The sequence below is a fragment of the Hippopotamus amphibius genome, chromosome 11 (assembly GCF_030028045.1).
Source record: "Hippopotamus amphibius kiboko isolate mHipAmp2 chromosome 11, mHipAmp2.hap2, whole genome shotgun sequence".
Classification (NCBI taxonomy): domain Eukaryota; kingdom Metazoa; phylum Chordata; class Mammalia; order Artiodactyla; family Hippopotamidae; genus Hippopotamus; species Hippopotamus amphibius.
In genome coordinates this window covers 34,642,583-34,662,097 of record NC_080196.1, presented here as the reverse complement: position 1 = coordinate 34,662,097, position 19,515 = coordinate 34,642,583, and the positions used below count along the sequence as shown (strand labels likewise).

The 19,515-nt window shown below is 51.6% G+C and overlaps 1 protein-coding gene and 1 non-coding gene across 2 annotated transcripts in view; one reads left to right on the top strand and one right to left on the bottom strand.

The window, feature by feature from the left end:
• The first annotated feature begins 2,430 nt into the window (after positions 1-2,430).
• The window catches only part of PPP2R5D (protein phosphatase 2 regulatory subunit B'delta), a 20,871-nt gene continuing 3,786 nt past the window's right edge, over positions 2,431-19,515 (top strand). Inside the window, exons 1-7 of the mRNA XM_057698507.1 lie at positions 2,431-2,575; positions 7,415-7,492; positions 17,709-17,937; positions 18,193-18,392; positions 18,484-18,594; positions 18,716-18,808; positions 19,248-19,378. Coding sequence (XP_057554490.1) covers positions 2,549-2,575; positions 7,415-7,492; positions 17,709-17,937; positions 18,193-18,392; positions 18,484-18,594; positions 18,716-18,808; positions 19,248-19,378 — 869 coding nt within the window. The 5' untranslated portion in view covers positions 2,431-2,548. The remainder of the gene's footprint in view (positions 2,576-7,414; positions 7,493-17,708; positions 17,938-18,192; positions 18,393-18,483; positions 18,595-18,715; positions 18,809-19,247; positions 19,379-19,515) is intronic.
• TRNAG-UCC (transfer RNA glycine (anticodon UCC)) lies at positions 16,279-16,351 on the bottom strand. Its single transcript has one exon. It is a non-coding gene; the product is annotated as a tRNA-Gly (tRNA).

Sequence of the window (19,515 nt, the reverse complement as noted above, 5' to 3'; positions counted from 1 at the left end):
GGAAGCAAAGACAAAGTAGTCTCGCTTTTTCATTTCTCCAAAACTAGATGCTCTCTCCCCACCAATCCTTGCAGACTGGAGATCCATTCCTATTTCCACCCTACAGAGGAGTGGGCAGCAGAGCAGGCAGAAGAGAAAGGTTCAAGGCTTCAGTCATGAGTACCAAACCAACAGCTTGCTTCCCATCTGTTCCCATCTTCCCATACTTAGAGTCATCCTTGTCTACACCTCCACTGCTCTGTATAAGACACTTGGACACTGGCTGGTCACACTTCCAGTTATTAACAATATACTTGTATTTAGAATCAATGGATTGGGGAATTCCCTGGCGGTTCAGTGGTTAGGACTCTGTGTTTCCACTGCAGGGGGCACGGGGTTCAATCTCTGGTCGGGGAAGTAAGATCCCACATGCCACATGGTGTGGCAAAAGAAAAAAACAGAATCAGTGGATTTGTTGCTGGCAATCTTCTTTTTCTGGACTGTGTATTCTCTTCCTTGCATTCTGTGCCAAACTTTCTCCTTTCCTTCATCTTGAGGCAGTCTTCTACTTTGTCCATTCTGCACTCCTGAAAATTTCCTGAAAATCTGAGGGTGAATATTAGATTTACATGTTATAAGGTATTTCTATTCCTAGAGAGGCAAGAAAATGTTTTTTAAATGCTTGGTTATCTTTCCTGGAGGTGCCTCTAGTCCTAAACCTGAAATTGCCCAGTTCTGCATCTTTAAAACAGCATGCAAGAATGTACTAGGTGTCTGAATTCACAAGGATGAAATTCCTGTTTGGTAGTTCTAAACTATCATGTGGCTCTGTCCCCTGCCTCTCAGAGGAACCAAGGACTAGGAGGATGGTAAGGTGAGTCCAAAGAGGATATGCCTCCTTTACACAGTAGCAGGCAAGCTCCAGGCCTCAGGGCTGTGGTGCTCCTTGAGGTCTTGGGAATGGGTAAATACATCTGGTATCCTGCCTGGGTCAGCACCCATACAGACACAAATATCTCCATCCACAAATAAATGTGCTTGCCTCCCAGGCTTTTCCCCCAGCAAATAATGGTTGGCATGCCATCCACTCTACATTACCTTGAAATTGTCATTAATCACTGAAAGCCAAATATGACTTCTGTAAGATAGCCAGGAGCCTAGATTTGTTGCCTTTACTTCCATATCTCTTGCTTGCTCTTCAACCCACTATAACCTTCCTTCCATTCTTTTGAAACTTTCCTGCAGAGATCACTGTAATCTCTTAACTGTGGAATATAGGTGATGGTGTTTGATCTTGATCTTACTCAATCTTTCTCTGGAATCTGACACCATTGACCAATCCTCTTGTACTTCCTTTGCCTTTATGACACCAGTTTTCCTCCTACATCTCTGACAGCTTCCAGAAGTCATCCTCAACTCCTCCCCTTCTCTTACCATCCTTCACACAATCCGATGAATCACCAAATCCTGTTAGTTCTTCACATTTTCTAATTTTGTCCCTTCTTCTCCATGCCTATGGCCACTGCCTCATAACACTGCTCTCCTGGGCAAGGACCACAGGCTTGTTCTTGAGGCTTCTCCAGTTTCTTCATATAGTCAACCTGCTACTGGAGTTGATTTTCTGAAACATGTTCCTCCAGCCACCTCTAGGTTTGTGTAATTTATTACATCGTATCTTAATCATCTGTTTATACAGGGCTGTGAACTTCACCAGACTGTGAACTCCTTGAGGGCAGGAACTGATCTTATCCATTAGGACGCTGGCTTGGGCAGGGTGGGGAGTAAGGGATGTATTTTCCAAGACACACGACAATGAGGTAGCATCTCCACTGCGTTCCCAAGTGCTCAGGTCTAGCTGGTTCCCCAACCCTAGGACATCTGCAGTAGCAACGGGGATCCTCTTCCGAAAGTTACAACAAACCCTGGATTCTCATCTCATTTCACCCGGGTCAGGCTTCCTCTTTGATCCTCCACAAGGCTTGTCTCGGAAACGGATGCCCTCGAGGCCCCCTGGGAGCTCTCTCCACCAGTTTTGGGTAGACAATTAGTGTTACGTTACCCTGATGAAGAAAGGTACCCTTCATTTTAGGGCTTCTTTGCTTCAATTCGGACTGGGCGGAGTCTCAGTGGGGAAGGAGTGAGAGCCACTTAGAACGGAACGGGCTGCAAAGAATGGCCGAGGCCAACACACGCTAGAAGCCGAAGTGCGGCACTCGGTGCAAAGCCCGGGCTTCCCCTGACCCCCGCCTCTCATGCTAAGCTCGACCCCCTTTGGGGCGGGACCTCCCACTTCAGCCAATTCTGGGAGCCGAACCCTGGCGGTTTGTACTCTTCCTTTCCAATGAGAAAAAAAGGAAGCCGCTTGGTTCCAGCGGCCAATCGGAGAAGGCGGCGCCTGGTTGTCAGGCAGGTTTGTAAGAGTTCGGGCCAATTGGAGGCACAGACACCGCTCGACCCGGGCGCAGCGCGCAGGCGGTGGCGAAGAGACGCCGAGCGGGCCGAGTGCGGCCGAGCAAAGCCGGAGCCGGAGCGGGGCCGCAGGAGCCGGGCCGGGTCCGGACGGGCCGAGATGCCCTATAAACTGAAGAAGGAGAAGGTGAGCGTGGCCCTTTTCCCCGCGCCCCCGCCTTGGGGCCTGCGCGGAGCTCTGGGAGGGGCCCTAGCCAGGCCCGGGACAGCTCCAGACTGACCCTCCCGTCCGGCCCCCGCAGGACTCCCGGGGCCAGCCCTCCGCCCCGGCTGCTGGTTGCACCGCCAGCCTGTACCGCAGCTGAGAAAGCTCCCTCTCTTGTCCGGGATAGAGTCCCCCCACATGCACCTCCCTTCCTCCCTCCACCGACCCCCGGCCCACGGTAACCACCTCCCTCCAGATCCTGCCCCACTCCCAGGTCACTCCCCTGCTTTTTCTGCCTCCATCACCTCCCCATCCCCCATCCGTTTGCCGTTTGGGACAGCCGCTTATCTGAGACAGCACCTCCCTCCAGGACTAACCCCTCTCTCCAACCCCGGGCACCCCCTTCTCTTCCCTCCTCTTCCCACCCGCCTGGGCCTGGGCCTGGGCCTGCCTTCTCCACCGTCCCCTACAGCCCCTTCTCCCTCCCCGCCAAGCTCCTTGACCTAGAACGTCTCTGCTTTCTCTCTCCTCCACCGAATCTGGCCTAGGCCCCTCCCTCTAGTTCTTCCTTCACACACAAACTTGTAAACCAGGACTGAGCCCTTCCTTCTGCCGATGGAACCTCGGAACGTCAGTGTGTCTGAGCGCATTCAGTGCAATCCCTAATGATACCGATGAGGAGACTGAGGCCCCGACAGGGGGACAGGGGAAGGGACTTGGCCAAGGTCACACAGCCTGCTGGAGGCCCAGCTGTAATAGCAGGTCTCCTGACTTAAAGGCCTCCTCTGTACCAAAAAACCCCTAGCAGACATCAACCCACTTCCAGGTTCATCCTAAAGTAGTCACCTTTCATAATCTGGGCAGGCTCCTCCCCTTATTCCTAATTGAGGATAACCTTTGCATTTTTCCTTTTTTGTACCAGTGCTGGGTTTCTGTCTTTCCTGGGCCACACTGTCCTCAAAATTGGGAATCTGCCCTCACTATCAGATTAGCTTTCCTTCTTACCCCACAGGCCAGCCACCTCTGGACACCTTTGCCTTTGTCTTGGTGTCCTGACACAGGCCGTTTCTTGATGTTGCCTTCTTTCACCTTCCTCTTTTACCTCCAAACTGCCTTCCCCTCTTCTTCATCCCTGTCTTTTCCTACCCTCTGTTTCCTGCTGTTGCTGCGGTCTGACTCAGAGGTGTGGTTCCTTTGAGGTACAGACTCACACAGAGGATGCTAGGATACCAGTTCCAGCCTCCCCCAGCTTCTCTCCTGGGGCTGGCCCCTGTTGGTGGTGGGCGCTGGTTCTGGCCTGGTGTTCTGCTCACCCACTTTATGACCCCAGAGGTGTCATGCTTTCATTTGCTCTCTGTTTGGCTGGGTTGCTGGGCTGCCATCTCTGACCTTATCAATTAAACTCCTTATCCCGGGGCTATTGGAGATTTGCCAGGCAGCTCTGATTCTAGATTGTCCCCATAACCTCTCAGGGCCTGAGATTCTGGGTTGGTGATGGTATAGCGGGCACTGAACCTGCTGGGGTGCTGAGCTGGGCAGGTTTGGGTGCCCCACCCAGGCCCTGTGTCCTTGGGGAGCAGGCATGCTGAGGTGGTTTGGGCAACTTAGCTGTCGGTGATGCACACACAAGTCAGCCACACCAGGGGCTGAAAGGTTCCCGCAAGGAGTGTGGAGAGGGGTGCAGTTCAGGGGAAGCTGGAGAGGTCCTCACCAATCTATAGTTTTTAGTCTGATTGAACAGATACTGTCCCACCCACGGAAAGCCTTTAGCTACTAGAGGATTGAGAAGAAGAAGAAAAATTCTTAAGACTTGCTAGGCCCACAGGCGTGTTTGGTTGGGGAAGAGTATGGGAAGGATTGGGGTGCATGGGGCCAGGCATCTCTGATCCCCTTTAAGGTTTAACTTTCTGCTTTTGATTTCCAGTTGCATTTGGCCTCCCTCAGTGGTTAAGTCCTGACAGTGTAACTGGGGTTTGCCTAAATGGCGTGGGGGTGGGGAATGGAGGCTCGGTATTGCTCATCCATCACCTCTCCCCTTCTTCTTTCATCTCCGCCGGTCCCATTCCTGGCCAAACCTCATGGCCTCCTCCCTGAAGACTGTCCTGAACCCTTAGCTGGGTTCCCTCCTCCCCTGGATTTGCAGAGCACTTGGTAGGTCACTTATGGCCCTTTTGTGTTCCCTTGGACTGTAATTAATTGTAGACAAGTCTTTTCTTCCCCCTCGAGGTGATAACTAATCTCCATTTTGGTTTGGCATCTCCCTTGAACTCAGTAGGTGCTCAAGGTTTGAGTGCTGAGTCAACCCTTGGAGAGATTTGCATCCTTCCTCTTCCCTCGTGTTCTGATCTAGCACGTCTCTCTTTCAGGTTCCTGGGTGGGGTGCCCCTGCTTCCTCCCACTTTCTTCTTGTTCATAATAATATTAATAACATTGACTAACATTTCATTTTTCATGTGCCAGACACTGTGCTAAAGGGAATTAGAGGGACTTCCCTGGTGGTCCAGTGGTCCCACGCCTCTGCTGCAGGGGACACAGGTTTGATGCTTGGTCAGGGAACTAAGATCCCGCATCCCGTGTGGTGCAGACAAAAAATAAAAAATTTAAAAATTAAAATATAAAAAATAAAGAGAATTAAGTACTTTGATTTTGGGCACATAATAGATGGGGAAACAGGCTCAGCAAGGCTAGTTAACTTGCCCATGATTGTATAGCTAGTAAGAACTGGGCCTGGAACACAGGGTTCTCTCTGAACCACAGTGCCATGCAGCACTGGTTGGCTGCGCTGGGCTGAAGTCTATGCACTTCACCTGTTCTGCAGGAGCCAGGGAGCAAGGGTGGTGGCCTGGTTCCCACCCCCATCCCCTAACATATCCCCCAGGCAGCTGAGATCTCTCTTCGGCAAGTTCCCTGAGAGATATGTCTGAGTGCCTCAGGGTGGGTGGAGGGGTACAAAAAGGAACGGGGAGCTCACGATCAAGGAGAAAGATGAGACGTGGGTGCAGACGGGTCAGTTTTGTCTGAGAGGCCCACGACTGCGGTGTGTGCAGACGGTCACCTCAGTGTTGCATCCTGCCTGCACCCCCTTCATCATTTTCCTCTCCACGTTATGCTCTGCGCCACTCCCTGGCCCCTTGGCAAGGGGTGAGTGTGCCCAGCCTGGTCAGTGGGCGCTGGGAGAGCGCCTAGCCACCTAGACCGCAGGGCTTGCCGATGTGACTGCCTGGAGCTGCTCCACACCTGGGAGCAGCTTCCTGCCTCCCTGCCTCCCCACCCCCACGAAGCCTTCCCCCTGCTCCAGCCCACGCAGCTCTCTCTTCTCCCTGAAATCCTTTTGCCCCCATCGGCACAATCACCGGATTTAAGACTTCTCAGTGAAGGGGCTCAGGTGCTATCCAGTCGCAGATTCTCAGAGCTGGAAGTAGTTTCCAGGGTCCTCCAGTCCCATCTGCAGTTAAGGCTCGGGTCCCTTCTGCATCATGCCTTGGAGGAGGCATGAATGCCCCTCTGCTTGAACGCTCTCGGGTTGGGGCGCTGCAAGCTCACTAGGCAGCCGTTTCTGTGCAGCTGCTCCAGGAGAAAAGTCTTCCTCAGCGTGTCTTCCTGCCACTTCTGCCTGTGGCTTTTGGGCCTCTGGATCCTTATAGAACAAGTTGCATCTTTAGTCCACATGGCAGCCCTTCATTTATTTGTAAAGATCCCTCTTGCTCCCCCACCCGCCATGACTCCTCCCTTCCATTGTTAACTATCCCAGTTCCTGCAGCTGTTGCTCTCAGGAACATGCTCTTGAATCTACTCCCAGTATGGGTTGTATTTCCCCTGAAGAAAACCTAGCATTTGTCTTTATCCCTCCCCAAGTCTGATGCTCACGACTGAACCAGATCCTCCAGAATGGCCCAGTCAGTGCCAAGGACAGGGATGCTTCCATGTCCCCCCGTGCCAGGCATCCTGCACAGGTCTGATAACTGGATGGCAGGTCCTCTGAGCTGCCTTGGCAGCAGCCACAGCACGTGGATGATTTGTGTTGAGCTTTCAGTCAGACCCAAATCCTCAAGTCGTTTTCACATTTTCCCCATCCTATCCCTGGGCAGTTGCTTTTTTTGGCCCGAAGTATAGGAAGAGATGCTGGGCAGGCCAGGGCTCTGAGCCAGCAGCCAGGTTCCCGAGGGAGACTTCAGACTAGTGCTCATTCTTTGTAGCAATTCAGGGCCTTACCCCCGTCCCTGGCCTTGTGCTTGTCTACCCAGGTGTTTTTGGAACAGTTCCTATACCTGTGAGCATCCCTGGGCCCCACTGCTTGTACCAGTAGCAGTTTCTAATCTGGGTGCTGTTTGTGATATCCAAAAAAGGCTTCCAGATCTTTCCAGATGGCCCCAGCGGTAGAGTGGTGACTCCCTCTCCTCCAGCGTGAGAGCCTCAGGCCCCCTCTGCCCGCTTTCGCCAGAAGCCAGTCTGAGCAGCTTGTTCCATGATGCTTTTCCCTTGAGCCTCCCCACCCTGGTTCTTAATTGACAGAGGCCCTAACTCATACACCAGCCTTGTGAGGTGAAGGAGCTTGATTATGCTGAATTATTGTGTGTTCGAGTTGTCTTCCTAACCAGATTCTAAACTCGGTGCCTTTGAGGGACTGAATGTCCCTTTGTGTACCCCTGCCCCCACCCCCACTGCCCCAGGTTTAAGGTAGGTGCTCAGTGGTCCTGCTTGATTGATTGATTGATTGATTCAATTGGACAGAGGATAATTACAACAGCAAAGACCTAAGGGATGTGGATGAGGCCTCTCCCTTCCCCAGCATCTAACTCTACCTCCATCTTCTCCCTTCAGGAGCCCCCCAAGCTTGCCAAAGGCACGGCCAAGCCCAGCAGCTCGAGCAAGGATGGTGGAGGCGAGAGCGCCGAGGAGGTAATGAACGTGGGCACAGCCCTAGTTATGGTGCAGGCACCAGCTCCGACTGCTTGATGGCCAGTGGGGCGAGGGATCCCAGGGGGCCGGAAGTAATTGGGGCAGAAGGGAAGGAAACTTTCATAGCCAGGAAAGGGCCTGGACAGCCCATCCAGACTGCCCTCAGGCAGGCTTTCCCTCTGACTGCTGTGGACCAGATAAGCCCTCCAGTTTTTCCGACTCTCCAGAGATTCCTGTGGAAGTCAGTTCTCTGTCTACCAAAGTGTTGAGAATTCCTTTTCTTTTAGGGCAAAAAGATAGGGGTACTGGGTCCTGGGGAGGAGGGAAAAGTAAATGGGTGCTCAGTGGGGTGGTGAGTGACTTCAGCATGGCTCTGGGTGGGGCAGGGGGTGGGGAGTGGCTGGTGTCCCTGAGTCGGGCAGGGCTGGGCCCACTGCCCTTGGTCGTGATCATATGGGAGCTGCTGAAGGACAGTCGTGAGCAGAGGTCAGCACAGCGTGGCAATGTAGGGCTATAAAGCAATAAATGGCAAGCAGAGAGTGCACAGGAGGGTTCAGGGACTTAAGGAAGTCCAGAGTGTGTCCGCAGAAGTTTGGGAGCATGCTCAGTGGGATGCTTGGGTGCTGGACGGTCCTGGGAGCACGCTGAGCGAGCGCCCGTGTCACCTGGAAGCTGGCAATCCTTGATTTCTGTGCTTCCTCCCTCCTGCGCTGCACTGTTCAGAGGGATGGAGGTGGACAGGAAACAGAGCTCTCTAATTCTGGGCGGGTCTTGTGGGGTTGGGGGGCGGGGGTGGAGAGGAGATCGATTAAAAAGCATTTGGTTGGGGTTAACTCTGGATTTGGATTTTTCTGGATACTTCTGGTCCCTCTCACTTCCAAAGAGAGTCAAACGCTTTTCATACCTGCGACCATCATTTTACGCCTCCCTTGAGTGATGGGAGGAAGCAGGGTAGGTTTTCCCCATCTCACAGACACGGGAGTTGAGGACCCCAGGAGAGAAACTCCTCCTTCCTCTTACACTGGCATCTGCGCATGTCTCTGGACCAGTCCTTTTCACTCGATGCCGGCATTATTTGTTCGCGGGTGTGTTTCTCCCCACCAGACTGTGAACTCTGAGGGAAGGAGCTTGCCTCTTCCCCATACCTGTGTGCCGATGCCCTTCCAGAGATCACCAGGAGATGCTTCTGGGGGGCACACCCTCTGGGCTCAGTCTCCACTTCAGGAGCCATGGCATGTATGGGACCCACAGGGAAGATGGTCCAGGAGCCGGCAACTGATACGCAAAGCGGCAAGAGAGACTTAGAAGCAGGATTTAAAGAGACAGAAAGGAATAGCTCGGGGCCCTCCCACCTTCTGCCTAACTCACTCCTGCTCATTCAGTTACTAGACGGACTGGCTTTCATTTCCTGGAAGCAGCCCTCCTTGACCGCCCGCCCCCATCCCTGTGCCCAGGATGCGGTCAGGGCCCCTGGCACCCAGCATCACTGCATGGCAGCGCTTCACCACGGCTGTAATGAAGCAATTCTGTGGGAGTTCACTGTGTATCGGTTGTCTTCTGTGTTAGCGCCGGAGCTCCTGCGAGGCTCTCAGTCGCACCGAAGGGCCTGGCACACGGGAGGCACCAGCATTTGAGTGCGTTAGTGAGTGGGTGAGCAAACAGACCAGCTTCAAATTAGACCCGGAAGGACTCTGAGAGTCTGACCCTCTGCTTTCATAGGTAGGAAAATGAAGGCTCAAGCAGGTTAAGAAATAAGCTGAGACCAGCTGCTGTGATTTCTCCACCGCCCCCTGGAAAGGGAGAGTGTTGCATTCACCTTGGGCTCTGTTTTGTGAAACGCTGTTCAGGGCTCACCTGTCTGAGGCAGTTGCAGGAATTCTGCTCCATGATTTTGCAGAAACGCACCCAGGTGGCCCCAGGCAGAGGGACAGTGGAATAGTGGGGGCCAGGCTGTGAGGCCCAGGTCATCAAAAGCTGTTTGGAACTGTTCTTCTCTTGTCCTTTTTCTTTTTCTTTTTTCTTTTTTAATTTTTTTTTTAAATTTTTTTAGCTGTGTTGGGTCTTATTTGGGGCTCGCGGGATCTTTGTTGCGGCCCTTGGGCTTCTCTCTAGTTGTGGAGCGTGGGCTCTGTAGTTTGCAGCACGCGGGCTCTCTTGTTGAGGGCTGTGAGCTCAGTAGTTGTGGCGTGCCAGCTTAGTTGCCCCACAGCACATGGGATCTTAGTTCTCCGACCAAGGATCTAACCCATGTCCCCTGCATTGGAAGGCGGATTCTTTACCACTGGACCACCAGGGAAGTCCGTAAAGATTTTTTTTTTTTAAAGATTTATTATTTACTTATTTTTGGCTGCATTGGGTCTTCATTGCTGTGTACGGGCTTTCTCTAGTTGTGGAAAGCAGGGAGCTACTCTTCATTTCGTTGCAGTGCGAGGGATTCTCTTTGCAGTTGGTTATCTTGTTGGGGAGCATGGGCTCTAGGCGTGCAGCCTTCAGTAGTTGCGGCTTGTGGGCTCAGTAGTTGTGGCACACAGGCTTAGATGCTCTGCGGCATGTGGGATCTTCCCAGCCCAGGGCGTGAACCTGTGTCCCCTGTGTTAGCAGGCAGATTCTTAACCACTGCACCACCATGGAAGCCCCAGATTTTTTTTTTTTTTTTTTGATGTGGACCGTTTTTAAAGTCTTTATTGAATTTGTTACAATATTGCTTCTGTTTTATGTTTTGTTTTTTCAGCTGCGAGGCATGTGGGATCTTAGCTCCCCAACCAGGGATCGAACTCTCACCCCCTGCTTTGGAAAGCAAAGTCTTAACCACTGGACCACCAGGGAAATCCCTCTCTTGCCCTTTTTCTAGTCCAGAATTTTGGGCTCTTACAGCCAAACTTACCCTGTGTCACACAATTGCCAGTCTTTCCAACTGATCCTAATAATAATTAGAGCAGCCAACGTTGATTTTATCGAGCAGTTACTTGTGTATTAGTTTCATAGGGCAGCCATAACCAATTACCAGAAACTGGGTGGCTTGAAATACCAGAAGTTTATTCTCTCACAGCTGTGGAGGCCAGAAGTCTGAAATCAAGGTGGCAGCAGGCCATGTTCCTCTGAGGTTCTAGGGAAGAATCTCTTCCACACCTCTCTCCCAGCTTCTGGTGGCTTTCTGCGATCCATGGTGCTCCTTGGCTTGTAGATGCATCTTTCCAATCTCTGCCTCTGTCTTCACTCAGCGTTCTCCCCTGTGCCTCTATGTCTCTGTGTCCAAATTTCCCTCTTCTTATAAGGACAACAGTCATGTTGGATTTAGGGCCCACCCTAATCCAGCATGACCTCATTTTAACTTGATTACATCTGCAAAGACCCTGTTTCCAAATATGATCACATTCACAGATGTTGGGTTGACGTGAATTTTGGGGGGACACTATTCAACCCAGTACACTCTGTCCCAGGCCCTGTGCTAAGTACTTTGCATGCATTTAATCTTATAATCTCCTCATTTAATCTTTACAGCAGTCCCCTGAGGTCATCTGTTATCATCATCTGCCCCATTTTACAGAGAAACTGAGGCTTAGTGATGTTAAGTAGCTTTTACTCGGCAATAAAACAGCAGAGCTGGAATTCAACCCAGGTCTGTGTGGCTGGGGAGCCTGTCCTCCTGTGTTCTTAACGACCTTATCGGCTGGTTCTAAGATTCTGGGAAGAGTCTTGAGAGATTAGGTCAGACTCACTGCAAGCCAGGGGTCTTTCCTGGCCTGTTTTTGGAGAAAGCAGTTCATTGCCGTGGACTTTTCTATGTGCTATGCCCTGTCCTGAGTTCTAGGAACAGGAAGAGAGGGAGGAAGAAATGATCCCAGTTTCCCCCACTTCAGCCTGACATCCCTGCCAGAGTTGTTACCCTAAAAACGTTTTTGGTCCTATCAGTCATTTACTTAAAAACCCCTGTTGGCATCTCACGGGTCACAAATTCAAATTTGCACCCTCAGCCCTCCTGGGCTGGCCCTGCCCTGTTCTTCCAGCCCCCCAGACTTTCCATCTTCCAACACAATAAGCCTTTTATGGCTCAGGGTCCTAATTGATGTCATCCCATTGGCCTGGACTGCTTTAGCTCTCTCTTTTCATCCTTTGCCTGAACCCGGGTTTGTCCTTTAAGAGCCAAATCGAAAGTCACCTCTTCAGGGATGGCTTCCCTAATTCTTGAGGCAGAGTTCATCACTCAGCCCCTCTGTGTTCCCGAATCCTTTGCGGTGCTCTGGTTTTGCATTGCCCTGTACCAATGGCCACTGTCTCACCCGCTGGACTGTGAGCTCTTTGAAGGCAAGGACCATATCTTTTTTTTTTTTGGCTGTGTTGGGTCTTGGTTGCTGCATGCAGGCTTTTCTCTAGCTGTGGTGAGCAAGGGCTACTCTTTGTTGTGGTGCACGGGCTTCTCAGTGCGGTGGCTTCTCTTGTTGCGGAGCACGGGCTCTAGGCACGCAGGCTTCAGTAGTTGCAGTGCATGGCCTTAGTTGCTCCGTGGTGTGTGGAATCTTCCTGGACCAGGGATTGAACCTGTATTCCCTGCATTGGCAGGCGATTCTTATTGCAGTGGCTTCTCTTGTTGTGGAGCACGGGCTCTAGGCACACGGGCTTCAGTAGTTGTGGCTCATGAGCTCAGTGGTTGTGGCTCATGGACTCTAGAGCACAGGTTCAGTATTGTGGCGCATGGGCTTAGCGGCTCCACGGCACGTTGGATCTTCCCATACCAGGGATCGAACCCGTGTGCCCTGCATTGGCAGGCAGATTCTTAACCACTGCGCCACCAGGGAAGTCCCTGGCAGGCGATTCTTAACCACTGCACCACCAGGGAAGTCCAAGGACCGTGTCTTATTCACCTTTTAATCTCTAATGCATAGCATGATGTTTATTGAATAAATGAAGGAAGGACCGAATTAAGCACAGCTGGATAGAACTCTAGGTCAATACAGGAGAGAATGCCTCTCTGCCTTTCAGGGTTTTCATCTAAAATGATCTTCATTCAGCTAGTTAATTCATTATGCAAATCTATAACATTAATCTTTGCGTTTTTCACTAATAACTTTATCTTTCATCTTTCTCCTACAGTACCTTCTACTGTGCTTAAATTATATTTCTTCATCCTACTTTATGCTTAAATATATGGGTTTAATGATTACCAGTGTCTGTGTTAGGGTTAGGTTGGAATGGGACTGGTTCGCAGTGGGCAAGTATAGTTGCACTTTCCTGAGTGTGAGCGTGGTATGTAAATCCAAAGCCCCACTGGATTGCTGGAGGCCTGACTCTAAGAAAGCTCCTTGGAGTTTGGTTCCTGTTGCAAGTTTGGAAGTGGGAGGAGAAGGTTGTTCAGGCAGAGGAGACAGCCACTACAGAGTCTCAAAAGTGAGAGCAGGAAGGACACAGTAGAGGGTAGCAGGCCGGTCACCAGCTTGCCTTTGGGCAGTGTCCACCCATGCTCTGAGGGCTGCAGAAGGTTCTCCTGGGGACACACCTGCCTCTCCTCTCCAGCAAGGTCAGTAAAAGAGAAGTTGGAAGCTAGAGCTTTTAGGAGAAACGGTTGAACAAGGAGTGAGTTGCTGGCGCACACCCATACTCCCTTCTGACACGTATGTATCCTAGGGCAGCGTGAACAGACCAGGGCTTTGCTGGCCAGACCAGCTGTCTCTCAGCTGCTTCATGTATCTGGGGCCTGGGAGCCAATGGTGGTTATAAAACCAGGGTGGCCCAGTGGGGTGGGGGCGGGGCAGGCTAAGCGGGCTCAGCTGCTCTCCGGCCACCCCAGCCCTCGATAACACCCTCCTGGTGGGGAAGGGACCTGAGGCATCAACTCATTGGGTGTTTTTTTAAACTATGATTTTCAGCCATGCAACCTCTGTTTTCTTAAAACCTTACTTGGAGAGTGTTTGGCAAACAACTGATCTAGTCCAACCCTCTGCTCGTTAGCAGAGAAAATTGAGGTCTTGCTTTTCCCTTTTTGGGAAGAATGCCTCCTTTCTCTGGATGTCCCCTCAGTGCGAGGTTCGTGGAGATGCAGGGTTTCTGCATCTTATCTGGGAGGATGGAGAGAGACGGAGTCTTCCTAAGTCTTGTTCCATAGCTGCCACTGAGCCCCTCACCCTCGTATCACTCATGTTTCCCCTTTCCACTCTGCTCTCACCACTGTGCAGGCTTTGTTCTGAGGGTACCCGGTCCGGACCGGAGGGGCCTGTGGGGATGGTGCTGGGCTTGAGCGCCTCCCATCAATCAAACAACCAGTCATTCGCTGAATGCCTGTTAGGTGCCAGTGCTGCGGAGACCCAGAGGGGTACACACCAGGGTCCTGGCTTTAAATTTATTTATTTATTTTGTTTTTATTTATTGGTTGTGTTGGATCTTTGTTACTGCATGCAGGTTTTCTCTAGTTGCAGAGAGCAGGGGCTACTCTTCATTGTGATGCACGGGCTTCTCATTGGGGTGGCGTCTCTTATTGTGGAGCAGAGGCTTTAGGCGCGTGAGCTTTAGTAGTTGCAGCACATGGGCTCATTAGTTGTGGCTCTCAGGCTCTAGAGTGCAGGCTCAGTAGTTGGTGGTGCACGGGCTTAGTTGCTCTGTGGCATGTGGGATCTTCCCGGACCAGGGATTGAACCCGTGTCCCCTGCATTAGCAGGCGGATTCTTAACCACAGTATTACTAGGGAAGCCCCAGGGTCCTGGCTTTAAAGGGGCTTGCTTTCTAGTCGGGGATGACACATGAGCAGAGTGAGCAGGAGGGGTCGCCGGGGATGATCCCAGAGCCGATGGAACAGACGAGCACTGTCAGGAGTTTGGGGGCGGAGGGTGGGCCCGCAAGGCCTGGAGTGATCGGAGAAGGCTTTTAGGAGGAAGGTGGGTTTTGAAAGATGCAGTGCTTTCGTGGGTTCCCCCATTTTATTTTTGTTATTTTTTGGCCATGCACGCAGCTTGCGGGATCTTAGTTCCCCAACCGGGGATTGAACCCAGGCCCACAGCAGTGAAAGCGTGGAGTCCTGACCACTGGACCATCGGGGAATTCCCTGGGTTCCCCCATTTTAAAACAAGGATAACGAACTCTAAGGAACATTTGAGGTGTGCTAGTTTCAGGAATTTCCAGGCTGTATCCCTAAAATCCAGGGATGGGAAATAATTAATAATAATAATAACAGTAGTAGAAGAGACTGCATATAAGACACTTCTGTGTGCCATGTACTGTTCATTTAAATCCTTATTACACAATATGTATAAAATAGATGACTAATGAGAACCTGCTGTATAGCGCAGGGAACTCCACTTCACTTCACTGTACAGTAGAAACTAACAGAACCGGACTTCCCTGGTGGTCCAGTGGTAAAGAATCCACCTTCCAATGCAGGGGATGCTGGTTTGATTCCTGGTCAGGGAACTAAGATCCCACATGCTGAGGGGCAACTAAGCCTGTGTGCCACAAATACTGAGCTAGAGAGCCCGCAACTTCTCAACTAGAGAGCCTGTATGGTGCAAACTACAGAGCCCACCCATCCTGGAGCCTGCACACCACAACTAGAGAGCCCACAACAAAGAGCCTGTGCGCTGTAACAAAGGATCCTGTGTGCTACAACTAAGGCCCGATGCAGCCATAAATAAATAAATAGATAGATAGATAGATAGATAGATAATAAAATTTAAAAAGAAATTAGCAGAACATTGTAAAACAACTATATCCCAATTTAAAAAAAAAATCCGTATTACAACCCTATGAGGTAGGTACTGTTGCCATCCCCACTTTACAAATGAGGCACAGAGAGGCTGTGTGACCTCCTGGAGGTTACTCAGCTAATGAATGGTAGAGCCAGGAATCAAACTCAGGCAGTCGGGCTCAAGTCTGTGCTCTGACTAGTAAGCTCCACAGATGAGCACTGGGTTGTTTCTGCAGCAGGGCATCGGAGGCCTAAAGCAGGGGAGAGTCTGATGCACACCAGGCTCTGGCCCCCTGGTCTTCTCCGCGCTCCCTCATCCTCTGCCAAGGTGTGATCCATCTTCCGTATACAGGGAGAGAGACCCCAGACTCCAGGGTGCCCTGCACTGTCTAACCAAAATCGCGCTGGCTGAGTGTCGTCATGGCAGAGGCGGTGTGTGGTGGCTGCTCTTGCCCCAATTCTTTGCGTTCCCCTAGTCAAATTGGTGTCTGGGGCTTGTTTCAGGCGGAGGAGAGGGCCAGATGGCCAAAGCGGTCATGAGCTCCACTGGACCCACGGCCTGCCCCAGGCTGGCCCCAGCGCTCCTCTCCTGCCTCTGATCCCCAGATAGGTCACAAGCTTGACATAATTGTTTCTATAAAAAATTCAAGAGCATACAAAGCATAACATTTGTCTTCCTCCCTGCCCCTTATCCCAGAGAATTTCATAGTCTCCCATTCTTACTGTGTGAAGTAAGAGTTTGTGGAGGGGCCTGGAGAGGAGGCAGGGACGGCAGGTGTGGGGACAGGAGGACAGCTTTCTGTGATGTGGGTACCCAGCTGGACATGACCTCACTCCTCTGGTCCTGCTGCCATCTCTTCTCTGGTTGGGGGCAAGGGTTGTCCTGTGGCTCAGCCTCTCCCCTCTCCCAGCAGGGGGTTCCCTGGGTAGTACCTATGGGTGTTCAGCCCTGCAAACCCCTGTGTATGTGCTTCTGAAAATGGGCTTCGCGAGGCTATGACACCCGTGTCTGGGAGGGAGTAAAGAAATAGCTTTTGGAAATTAGCTGTGTTTCTCCCATTATATTGTCTTTCTTTTTGAGGGGGGCCATGCTGCGCTGCTTGTGGGATCTTAGTTCCCTGACCAGGGATCGAACCTGGGCCCCCTGCAGTGGAAGCACAGAGTCCTAACCACTGGACCACCAGGGAATTCCCTGTTTTTCCATTATAAAAGCAGGGTCTGCTTGTAAAAAGTTTAGAAGAATAGGAAAAAGTCATGTCTCATTCTGCCACCACAGGAGACAGTCATGAATACAATGCACTTGTTCTTTCTTTTTCTTAACTGGGTTTTGGGTTCTGTGCCGTGTGTTTTAATGTGGATGAGCTCATTTTGTATATATACAGGTTTGTATTATCTTTATTTAACTTCGCATAGGAAGCAATCTTCTCTCATTCCAGTTTTAGGCTTTGTGTTTTGTTTTTAATTTTTATCAACGTGGTAATATGTACATTGTTCAGAAAGTCAGCTGATGCTCTTGGGCTTGTAATGAGCAGGGCAGCCCCTGTCCCCGGCCCCTCTTCTGTTGCTTTGTGAAAACCACATTCAATTCCTAACTCTTTCCTTGCAGTGACTTTTATACTCCAAATAAGATCATTTTACTACTTTTTTTTTTCCCTTTAATTTTTGAGCTCTAGATATCTCTTGACTTTCCTAACATGGAAAATTAAGGCCCCGGTGACTTATACCTCCATGCAGACGTTTCCCCTCCTCTCACAATACTTATCACCCGTTTGGGGTAAACTATCATGACTGTGTAAATATTTTTCACAGCGGAACCATGTATGATTACATTTAGTACCTAGTTTTCATAAACATAATTTTAACTCCATGATTTTCCAGGTACTCATTTATGTATTTGCCATTAAAATAAGACCGTAAAAAGTGTTTTCACACAAAGCCTTTTTTTATATTTAGGATTTTTCTTAAGCTATATTTCTAGTAGTTAAACTGCTGAGACGTGGGAAGGAATTTCTTTCTTTTACCTGTTAGCTGAAGACTGTCACGCGTTCAGTAAATGATAAAATACATTGATCTTCGGTGTACTGCTCGATGAATTTTTACATATGTTTATGCTATGAACCACTTCCCCGATCCAGTCAAGATACAGAATGTTTCCATTCGTCAGAAGGTTCCTCGTGCCCCTTCTAAGTCACTACCTGCATCTCCCTACCCCACACCACTGCCACCCCCGCCCCAGCAGGAGAGCTGCTTGTCTGACTTCTGTCACCATCAGTTCATCAATTACCTTTGCCTGTTCATGAACGGGAGTGAGCATTTAGAAGGCTCTTGATGCACAGACAGTGGGCATCACTTCAGGAGACACGGCTTCTAGACTACTCCCTTCCAGGGCCACATCCTGCAGTTATCCCTGACCCTGATCTCGACTCCTTCAGGGCAGGAGGCAACTGCTTGCTGCCCAGGCCCACAGAGGCAAAAATGGACTGGTGGGCCAGGTGGGAAGCACAGCTTGGCGAGCAGACTTCAGCGAATCTCTCGTTCGACCAGGCCCAGGCCCAGGCCCAGGCCCAGCCGCAGCCCCAGCCACAACCGCAATCTCAGCCCCAGCCGCCGTCCTCCAACAAGCGTCCCAGCAACAGCACGCCGCCCCCCACGCAGCTCAGCAAGATCAAGTACTCAGGGGGGCCCCAGATTGTCAAGAAGGAGCGACGGCAGAGCTCCTCCCGCTTCAACCTCAGCAAGAACCGGGAGCTGCAGAAGCTTCCTGCCCTGAAAGGTACTTGGGAAAGGTCAAGGGGGCTGGGGCATCAGACCCAGGGGACAGTGGACACTGGCAGAATGGAGGTTTGCAGGTATTCGGGGAGGGGGTGGAAGCTCTAGAGAATGTGAGGGGGAGTTGCACTGGGGTTGGGGGGGTCGGGGAGCAGGATGGTAGCAGGAAGGGGTAGGGGAACACCCTGCGAGGCGAGCAGGGCATACCTAGCAGTGAAGGACCACAGAGGAGACCTGACCATGGCCCGTCCGCCCCCAGACTCGCCAACCCAGGAGCGGGAGGAGCTGTTTATCCAGAAGCTGCGCCAGTGCTGCGTCCTCTTTGACTTTGTGTCAGACCCACTCAGTGACCTCAAATTCAAGGAGGTGAAGCGGGCGGGGCTCAACGAAATGGTGGAGTACATCACCCACAGCCGCGACGTTGTCACGGAGGCCATTTACCCTGAGGCTGTCACCATGGTGGGCGCAGGGAAAGGGGAAAGCAGGAAGGGTCGGGGGCCCCGGTGAAACCCAGACGGAGCTCTCACCCTGGGCCCTCCCTACCCCTCAGTTTTCAGTGAACCTCTTCCGGACGCTGCCACCTTCATCAAATCCCACTGGGGCCGAGTTTGACCCCGAGGAAGATGAACCCACCCTGGAGGCCGCCTGGCCGCATCTCCAGGTACCAGGGCAAGGGGGCGGGGGCCTGGCTGCGGGCAGGGGGGCACTCTGAGCCGCGCAGCAGAGTGGCTCTCCCAGTCCTTGGGGAATGCCCCTGAGTGATGCTCCTTTCCCCACTGCAGCTCGTGTACGAGTTTTTCTTACGTTTCCTTGAGTCTCCTGATTTCCAGCCAAACATAGCCAAGAAGTACATTGACCAGAAGTTTGTCCTTGCTGTAAGTCCCTGAAGTTCCTGTCTTCCCCTCCTTCCAGTCCATGAACTCTAGCCCCTCATCCCCTGACTCCAGTCCCAGCTGCTGTTTTTGCTTCTGCTGAATATAGGTACTGTATTGGGTTTCAGCTGTGTCTGGTGCCAGTTGACTATGGGGGTTAAACAAACCTACTCTGTCCATAAGAAGCTTCCAGCATAATGGAAGGAAACAAAAAAGCAACAGTTATTCCCCGCCACCCGGAACCCAGTGGGGTATGCAAGCATGTATTCCAGACATCACCTGCGGTAGAGCAGTATAACAGAATCACTCTTCCCAGACACTTGTCCCTACGTACCCTCTTCAGAGGACCTCTGGGCTTCCCCTGGCCAGGACCCAGGTCACCCCAGCCCCGGCCTTCCCTGGCTCCTGCCTCACTGCTGCCTATTCTCCCGCCTACTCCCAGCTCCTGGACCTGTTCGACAGTGAGGACCCTCGAGAGCGGGACTTCCTCAAGACCATCTTGCATCGCATCTATGGCAAGTTTTTGGGGCTCCGGGCTTATATCCGTAGGCAGATCAACCACATCTTCTACAGGTGAGGCCAGGAGCCTGGGCTCAAGAGCAAAGCAAGCCCCCCACTAAGGTGGGGTGGGAGAAGGGCGCGGTAGGCGGGAGTCTGCAGAATGCTGGAGGGGCATCAGGGGTTATCAAGAGAGCCTTTGTTCTTCCCTC